At 34.3% G+C, this 9,991-nt stretch overlaps 1 protein-coding gene across 1 annotated transcript; it reads left to right on the top strand.

The window, feature by feature from the left end:
• Positions 1–230: 230 nt before the first annotated feature.
• On the top strand, positions 231–8,485 carry LOC126967570 (uncharacterized). Its single transcript, XM_050812097.1, has 8 exons — positions 231–572; positions 1,871–1,960; positions 5,779–5,832; positions 5,910–5,973; positions 7,130–7,264; positions 7,589–7,679; positions 7,787–7,919; positions 7,995–8,485. The coding sequence occupies exons 2-8, from the start codon at positions 1,876–1,878 to the stop codon at positions 8,483–8,485; spliced, it is 1,053 nt and encodes a 350-aa protein (XP_050668054.1). The 5' UTR covers positions 231–572; positions 1,871–1,875.
• The last annotated feature ends 1,506 nt before the right edge of the window (positions 8,486–9,991 follow it).

Here is a 9,991-nt window from a genome sequence, read left to right as displayed (position 1 = left end):
TAAAATTAATCAGAAGATTTAAATAGAGAAATAGAATAAAGTATGTTCACAGCGAATATTTAATTAATACTGTAATTTATTCATATCTGGTTGTTTTATCTCCGTTCCTTACATTATCTAAACCGTCATTAGCATGCAAAACGATTCACCCCGATAATTCGACGCCATCATGTACCCACACCTACACAAGTCACATACAAACATGTACATCTACATATAACTCAGTACACACCCTTCGTATAGTGCATTTCGATGTCAAGGAAGCATTATTAGTGCTAGAAATTGATCATTATTTTTATTGCGTTATTATCATGATTCCAATAGCGGAAGCTTCTAGGACATTATAAGAGTGATCAAATATTTGAAATGTGAGTTGGATCGTATGTAGGCGGTGAGCTTGAGCTCTGAAAGGATCGATAAGACGGACTGCGCAGTCTCGTCTATTTGTTACAGCTGAATTTTCACCGGAGAATTAAGTTTATGTGAGAACGTGAATCAATTCAGTGCTTTCTGTGTGGTATTGTTTGCTTATATAAATGTTATGCTACGGCTTTAAGTGGCAGCCCTGAATGGTAAGAATTGTTTTAATTATTGTCCTTCTGTACTTTAGACTTGGTCCGCCATTTCAGTTAAACCTGTTACGTAGTGGAAAACATTGATAATGAATTGTTTTGTTTGTGTTTGTTGATCGATTGCTTCGTACAGCATTTTTTTAATATGCTTCAGTAAGTTAAATATTATAATTTGTAAGTACTCAATGTAAAATCCATTAAGATATCTTATTGCATTGGTAACTGCGTAGATCAGAGAACATCACTGTTACGAATTTATTTAATAAATTTGAATATTTTTACCGTAGTTTTGTATTATCAGTTTCTTATTAAGTTTTTAGAAGACTGAAATCCAAAAATAGGTTGAGGCTCTCGTTCTTGCAATGCGTGGGATGTGCCAAAAGGGCAGGCGTACCTACGTCATTCGTACAGCTATATAATGATAAATATATCACCTAGTTATATTGATATTACGTTAATGTAGTCCGTATTATATTTTATTGGATCCGTAATACTTATTTTTGTAAAAATAATAAGTTGTTAGATAATATAATTGATGTAATGGTTAATCTTTCGTTGTTTTAAATATATGCGTGCAGGAATTTCGGCAGGAAACACAATGGAGTAGATAGGGTAGACCAAAGCTTAAATGAATATTTTTATGTAACAGGAGGACGAACACGTACAGGTCACCGATCACCTGAAGTTAAGTGATCACCTCCGCCCACATTCTCTTGCCACACCAGAGGAATCACGGAAGCGTTCCCAGCTTTTTAATAACCATGCCATATCGTAGCGGAAACAACAAACAAGGAAGCTCAGTCCACAGCTTGGTTGTAAGTCGAAGAAAGTTAAAGAAATTATATTGATATTAGAATAATAGCGAATTATGTTTTTTAACAGAACCGTAACTCATTTGTCAATTGTTCCAATTGAAGTGGACATTATTAGGCAATTAGTATATTTATTTACATAGAAAAAAAAATGAAAGGAATCTTTGAGTTTTAACATTATTTAGATTTTAAAGGCTTAATAAATGGAAATGGATCATACATAATAAAATTAAAATAAATAGAACTTAGTTAATATTAGTACCTAATCGTAGTATTAAGATTGAGTGTTGAAAATTTCAATCATATATCTATCATATATCACATACTATCAAGGAAGTGATTGAAAATTATAATATGTGTGTTTTTTTGCGTACGATTACTAGGGAAGTTTTCTGGATAAAATGTAGACCGTGATAGCCTTCACATTTTTGTCTATGCATCAACTGTGTTGTTTGAATTGGCGATTCAAAAACAATTGTTTTGCAGATGTGATGCGCCGGATGGCGTTTCGTCCAGCTCTTTGGGCGCTAGCGCTGCTGAGTACGCTGGCGCCCTCATACGGCGATGGCAACATAGGTATTAATAATTATTGAACATATATTACAGCATTTAAGGCGTTAGTACATGCCAGCGACCTCGATCATATCGCGTGGGCGGGTGAACAGAGCATACGAGTCGAATTAAAAGGTTAATCTTTATTTATAACTAGCTGATACCCGCGACTTCGTCCGCGTACACACGAAGCACATAGTAAAATCTTTATTTCTTAAAATTTTATATTAAATGAAGATATCGCCATGTTTTTATCATTTTACATAAAAATTATCTGATAGATAGATAACAACTGTAAGTAGTCTACTAACTATAGTTAGCTAAAATTATGTTTCTTTTTTTATCTCCTGAGAAAGTTGGAAAGATACAAAATTTCAAATTAGTTATTCATTTTAAACTATTCTTTCAATTTTATTTCTGAACGACGGGCGACACATCAACGGAAAATTGAAATTGTTGTTTTTATTTAATTGCGAGCATTTCATATTTACTCACCTTTTAAACCTTCTCTGGACTTCCACAAGTAATTCAAGACCAAAATTAGCCAAATCGCTCCAGCCATTCTCGATTTTTAGCGAGACTAACGAACAGCAATTCATTTTTATATACGAGTATATATAGATAATTGATGCCAAAAAAGAAACTAAGACCCGATGTGTTTTTCTTTTGAGCATTTTTGGAAGCAAAAATTATATTATTTGGAGTAATATCTGAAAGTAAGGTTTAAGCTAAAATTGTCCGAGGTGAATTTATAATAATTTAATTATTTTTGATTTTTTCATACATAAATATGATATGTGATTTGAAAAAATAAAAAGTAGTCCAACCATCGGACTTGTTATATCGTAAACACTATAAAAAAAAATCAGAACTGATTGTTATATTAATTTAGTGAAAAAACGGTTAGGTATAACAAGAGAACCTCCAGTTTAGGCAGGCTTATATAGAGGCAATCGGCCGAGTGGCTAAGCCGATGGAAAATGATAAATGCCTACCATGGACATAAGGAATACCACAGCTCTTAAAGTTCCGTTGAGATATTTTTTTTTATGGAAAAGGAGGATAAACGAGCGTACCTGATGTTAAGTGATCACCGACGCTCACATTCTCTCTTGCTACATCAGAGGAATCACAGGAGCGTTGCCGGTATTTACGGAAGGCGTAAGCGCTCTTTTTAAAGGTACCCATGTCGTATCGCCCGAAAGCTCATTCCACAGCTTTGTAGTACGTGAAAGAAAGCTCCTTGAACGTGAAAACCGCTCTGTGAAGAACCGCCACACATCCAGATGGTGAGGAAGATATCCTAACTTGTGGCGTGTCGTGCGAAGGTGGCATTCGGCGGCAGGAATCAGTTGAAACAGTCTTCGGAACACTCCCCGTGATAGATGCGGTAGAAGACACATAATAAAGCGACGTCTCTACGCCAAGCCGTTCACAGAGCACTGGGTCCCCGACGAATCGAGATGCTGCACCAGACCAGACATGACAGCAATACTCCATGTATGGCCGGACCTGCGCTTTGTATGGCTTGAAGTATTGCCGTGCTCTATTAATGACACCCAGCTTATTCGAAGTAAGGTAATTCGAAGGAAGTAATTGGCAATCGCTAGAGATTTCGAGACCCAGTATTCCGATACTAGGCGAGGCGAGGCTTTAAGAGAAGTGTTGTCGAAGAGCGGTGATACGACAAATGGATTTTTTTTTGTGGTAAACTCGCAAACTTGAGAATTCTGGGGGTTAAATTGGACAAGTTTTAATTTACCCCGTTCCGCGACCTTCTCGAGACAGGACTCAATAGAAGACACAAGTTTCTCTCACAGCCTTGGGGCACTCCAGCGTTCACGGGCTCAGTTTCGAGCAATAACCGTCGGATCGTTGAAATTATGGATGAAAGTTGAATGTAAAATAATTGTTATGGTTCTGAAGTGTACAATTTTTTATGTAGGTAATATAAATTGTCATTTTTGTGTACGATAACGCAATAAATGAATATTTTATTTAACCACAACAATGCTAGTACTTTTTTACAAATAAATAAAGCAATTCTGGCGAAATTATTCCCGAACCATTCCAATATATTCACAACGTTAATGCTCAAGTTTTCATTCCCGGAGTGCAGCCCATATTTTTTTTCTAAAAATGAAGCTATGTGACTCTTTTATAGTCACCCCCCTCCCTCCACCAGACCATGACTGAAGTAGAATGATGACCACGTTGCACTTTTCCGACCACTTATGACGCTTCCTTTCAGCTATTAGCGTACACTTTGTAATTTTGCTTGTTAGATTGCTCTTCAGTTGGAAAAAGAAATGAATATTTTTGTACTTTATTCGCGATTTGGGAAAACAAGAATATTGTCTGTCGTAAATCCTACTACTCCACAGATGAATAACTAAGTGATCGGACAGCCTTGGACTAGATTATGATTATTTTATAGCAATAATAATGTCAGTACAATATTTTATTAAAAAGAGCGCAAAAAACTAATGCTGGGAGAGTTTCTTGCGCCGCTTCCTATCTCTCAGAGCGCGATTTGTTTTCGAAGCGGTGGTAGCGTTAGAAATCAAATCAAAAATAATTGTAAAGGAATCAATTTTGAGAAAGTTAATGCCTTTTATAGAGTCATGAAACACGCCCACCTCGATGAGACCATTTATAAAATTATACTCCTCAAGAATGCGCTCTACCGGAGACTCGGCTAGATTTGATCTACAGGATGGGCTTTAGAAAATTTTGGATAATTAAGTTTTCGGATACTTGTACTTGGGACTTTATAATTTACTTTATGATTAATGGTGCTATTAAGAAACATAGGTCGTATATCATTATAGAACCTTATCTGTTTTAATAATTATTATATGTTATTGAACAAGTTACAGACGTCTATTTTGTGTGACCTATACCTATATGTTCTTAAAGGTGACCTATTCACAAACGAGAGGTTTGAGCGAAACATAAATCATACATCATAATAGAACCTTATCTGTTTTAATAATTATGTATACGTAATTGAACAAATGACTGACGTCTATTGTTTGTGACCTGTGGATGTTCATAAAGGTGACTTATTCACAAACGAGGGGTTTGTGATTAGGACACCTTTTAACTTATTGTAACAATGAGAATAGAATACCCCATCTCTTGTAAGTGTCTCGATACTGAGCTTATATTTTATTTGTGTCACGTCATTCTATATTAACTAGTCTAGCCATGAATATTGTTATGACTAAAAAACTTCTATTATTTTTTTTATTCAATTTTGGAACGCGGTTATTAAGTATTATGGAAACTTCGATAGTTCCCCGCGAATGGGATTGTAAAGAATTGGAGTGATTGCCGTGCGTAAGTGAGTGTGGAGTCGTCGGTCATTTTCAATGCACTTCAAAAGAAATATCGTGCTATATACCGCTAGCGTGCTCCATTTCTTCAAAGACTGCGTAGACTGAGCTTTATGAGTCGGCGCTGAGTTTTTCTTGAAGGACAATTCTTGGTTATTGAAAATGGTGTTATTAAGGGACTTCACTACCTTCTCAAGAATGGTAGATTGATACACTATTGCCGATGTTTTGACCCCTTTTTCAAAAAAGTATGCCTGAGTCACTCCTTCCTAGCTAATACCCCACCAAACCATCTCTGACGTCGGATAGTGCCAACGTTGCACTCTGTCGACTAATTGGGAAGCTTGCATAGAGCTTTGTTAGTTAAAATAGTGCTCAAATGTAAAAAAAATCTCATCTATGTCTATTAAAAATATTTGTAATTTTTTATGGCATATAAAACGTGACTTGGCTTCGTCAAATTTTTCATTAAGAATAGAAAATAAAATAAATATTTATTTTCAGGGTGTCTATTTAGCCCTAGTCTATGCTTAGAGGGCGTGGAATGGTGCTACGATGGTAAGTTAGGCACCAGATTCACAATAATATAATTGGTATACATAGATATTTTTTCTAATAGTTTTGATAATTCACAGACTTTGCATTTGGCAAATGCATTCCAATATATGAAAATGATCTCGAAGAAGATTCGCTCTTTCGGTAAGTTACTTTCTTAAGAAGATCTAATTAGGTACTTACTACACAACCAAAAACACAGTGCATGCTTAAGACTATAATAGCACAGAAGTGAAAACTTTAACTAGGCTTAAAAATTTGGCGGGGTTTATGATACAAATTGCAACAAAATATTTTGTTCTATATTAAAATAGTAGTAAAATTAACAATATTGACATGCATATAACTATATAAGGGTATAAATTAATCTGGAGTATGCTGGTAAGCTTTTATTAAGGTACCCATCGTAACATTGATCGTAAATAAAGTTGTCATTCCATCACCGACAGTCTAAATTGCTCAGCGAGCGTAAAGAAAACATTTTTTCCCCACTAAAAAAAGGCTTAACACTACAGTTACACTTTTACAGCGTAGAAAATCTAAAAACAAATGATAAGCTATTTAAACGCTATTTTAGATTCTACTAGCTGCTGTCCGCGATATATTATGTTGTCCTGGCGTATAGTAAATATTGCAGATTGGAATTATATCTTTTCAGTAGTTCGCCCACCGCCGGACCGCACCATAGTATCGCGCACTCGGTTGGTCATCGTCGTAACTATAAAAAACATTTGTCTAAATGATGTAGCATGAAAGGCAAATTTTATCTACTTTAAATAACAGAAGTTTTAAAAGTATTTTTTTTTTTAATTTAAAACTACCATTTGGTAGTTTTTGTGCATTAAAATTAATTATCAATTTTTATTGTATTCTATGGTTCATTTGACGATAATGGCTTACACATAAAATATAGATATTTATATACACTTTACTTTACTTACCGGGCTTTTTTGGAAGACTATTTAGGATAAACATTTCCATTATATTACATTATACACATGTAACTCGAATGGTTTTTGCGGAGCACGCCAGAATAGCTCGCAGACGGCAGATTTTTTCCTACTAACCTGACACTTATCCTTATATTTTGGATAATTCACACTTTCTCTCTATATATGTGTTATTCTAATGTATAGGCTTTATTATTATTAAGTTTCATCAATATCCATAGTTTTTGCGTGAAATAGTAATAAACATAAATCCAATACATTGTTAAAAAAATTCTCGTTTATAATAGTAGGTGGATTGTCTTTTGAATTGGCTTATATCGTCTGAACTAATTGGTTTTTATCACAAACAGATATGATATGGGATCAGCTCAACTACAATGGTTCGAGGGAGAGCTCCAAAGACTCGCAACTCGCGGATACAGATGGGAGCACGCCTACACCCAGTGTGTCCTACAGAGTATGCTGTACGCCTTGAAGCAGAAACTGTATGTAGTTTAGATACTCAACAAAATAATGCAAATCAAACCTAGACAGAATCAGAGTCAGTCATATTTATTAAAAACTTATTCCTATGGCGACAATGTATAAATTTCTCATTTCGTAACAGTCAATTAGTAGACGTCTCCAGTTTGAGTAAAGTAAATGAGTGTTAAGTAAACGATTTCCGCAGTGTATTATTAGATGAAGATATTAGTAATTCGTGGATATATCTTTGTTGTAAAATTTTTAATTGAAATCGTCCTTTCATTATATAAAGTCTTTCATAATTACTTTCATTTATTATATAAACTATTATTATTAATTAACAGGGATCCGGAGAATTTGGACTCTAAGATCTGCGACAATTATGTTGATTCAAAATTGAATAACGCCCCCGGAATAATGGACGATGATAAAAATGTAGGTGGCAATTGCTTTACTTTGTGAAAGACACATCGATTAGTTTTAAAATTTTGCTATAATTTTTATTGAGATGAGCTTACTAATATAATCATTTTTTTATTAAGATTGAACCTGATGAAACTGCCTATATACGGTTCATGCCAAATTCTCCATTAGTAGTTGATTCCAACTATGCAAACGAGGTTTATAACCCCCTAGGAATAGAAGATGATCCAACGCCTTATATACTACAAGAAGGTATGTAAATTGTAAAAATTGCGAATGTATCATTGTATATATCTCACTACGAATATAATACTTTAAAAACTTTAGGCCCAGGTTTTGACATCGCTGATAATGAAGAGCTTAGCAATAAACTAACTGATGCAATTGTAAATGAAATGGATACAGCAGTTCCTTTAGTCCCATTCAGCGGATTTCGTGAACGACTTCGAGCTGAAAGAGCGAGATCTAATATGGACGATATAGATCTTGATGAGTACAAAGATAAAGAGAAGAAATCAGTACAGCAAAGCAAGACTGAGCCTAGCACCGGTACTAATGAATTCTCCGATGAAGAAAGACTTGGCGCTCATTTTCGGAAATACAAGACTAAACCTCCACCATACACAGCGGAATATTTGACTGGTAATAGATACTCGCCTTTAGACGACGAAGTGCGTTCCAACGCTTTAGAAAAATACAGACAAAGCTTCGCAGCAAAGAATTTTCCATTTGAATATGAAAATCCCGGAGATATGCCTGAGTCCAGAATTTATTTTGACGAAGATGGTATGGATGATGACATACTAGAATCAGGTTGAAGTTTCTTTTTCACATAACCAATTACCACAATTCAGTTATTTAATTGACTCCATACTTAATTATTGTCTCAATTTCAGGTGAAAAATCCAATGCAAAGTTTAATAAAAACATGGAATATTTAAAAAATTACTGGCGAGAAATCATTGGGTCGAAGCTTAAGGCTGAAAATGCAGTGGTTGCTGAAGGTGGCCCATTGAGTGCCGACGAGTTGCACGGTTGGCAAACTTTGTTTTTTCAAAACGAAAGTTCTGTTGCTTGTTTACATAAGCACTATAAATAGTGATCACTTGTAGGCGACAGTCTAAATTATTTTTGTTTTGTATTTTTTGTATCCTCATTTTTTACGTTTCAAATATCTTTATCGACGATAGTTTAAGATCGAAAATATTTCTCGTAAGGCATGATTACGAATACCCACCGACGATGTTTCAGGTGAAAATTCAAACTTATATATATCTGAAGATTTGCAAGATTTACTTGATAAAGAATTGGGCTTTAAACGTAGGGAAAGAGATGATGTTAAAAAGCCTGGGCCGCGCCTGGATGCTAAAGTGTTAAAATTGTTGTATAACAACAACAATAAAACGGTGACAGGTTAGTGTCACGGCGGCCGAACAAAAGAATTGTAATACGAAAATAACAGTGTCTTAAAAGACTGAGTGGACAATATTTGTCTAAATATTAAATGCACCGCAAAATTTTAAGAATGAAACGCACTAAATGTTCCCTGGTCTAGCACTAAATTGCTTTAAATAATCACGAACCGCATGACACTTATTGTTTTTGTCTTTTAATTTTGTTATTTTTTGTAAATACACAAGTTTTTTATTGTTTTCTCTCCATTAAATTATTCATATGCTTTTTATTTATATAATTTCTAGATTTAACTATAGATGTGTAAATATTTTTAATAAGCATTGAACTATACTAGCAGTGACTTGAAATAAATTGGCATGAATGGGTTGGTTATAGATGTGTTTGTATATTAACCGAAACTATTAAGAATTTTTTTTACAGACCATGAAGTTTCAACAGGCAAGAATGTCCATAACCATAATGATTATGCGCACGATCCAAATTATGCCTTTGTTAAATTACAAAATAGGTAGGTAATAACTATTACTAAGAATACAATAAAATGCCATATGGATATTATATTTTAACTTGCACGCTTTTGCCTCAGATTCCTTACGAATTGGGAAAAAGGCATCACGTTTATATCAAGACTTGAAGAAATGCTCGCTCTAGAAAAGAATACATTCACAAATCCACGGTAATTTATCCACAGAAATATAATAATAATAAGTGATCTATTTTAAAATAAAATTTTAAAATTTCACTATTGTCCAGGCAAGAGAGTGTTCTTTTGTTATATTTTAGGGTTTAATTTGGCACTTTACAATTTTTTCGGATTTTTTATCAACGCAATGATTTTAACTTCAATCAAATTTGAATTTAACGGCACGCTTGGGAATTTCATTATATATACGCTAAAGAGCACTTTT

This window comes from Leptidea sinapis, chromosome 13 (genome assembly GCF_905404315.1).
Source record: "Leptidea sinapis chromosome 13, ilLepSina1.1, whole genome shotgun sequence".
Lineage (NCBI taxonomy): Eukaryota > Metazoa > Arthropoda > Insecta > Lepidoptera > Pieridae > Leptidea > Leptidea sinapis.
The sequence above is the reverse complement of the archived record's forward strand: the minus strand, read 5'-3'. Positions and strand labels throughout refer to the sequence as shown.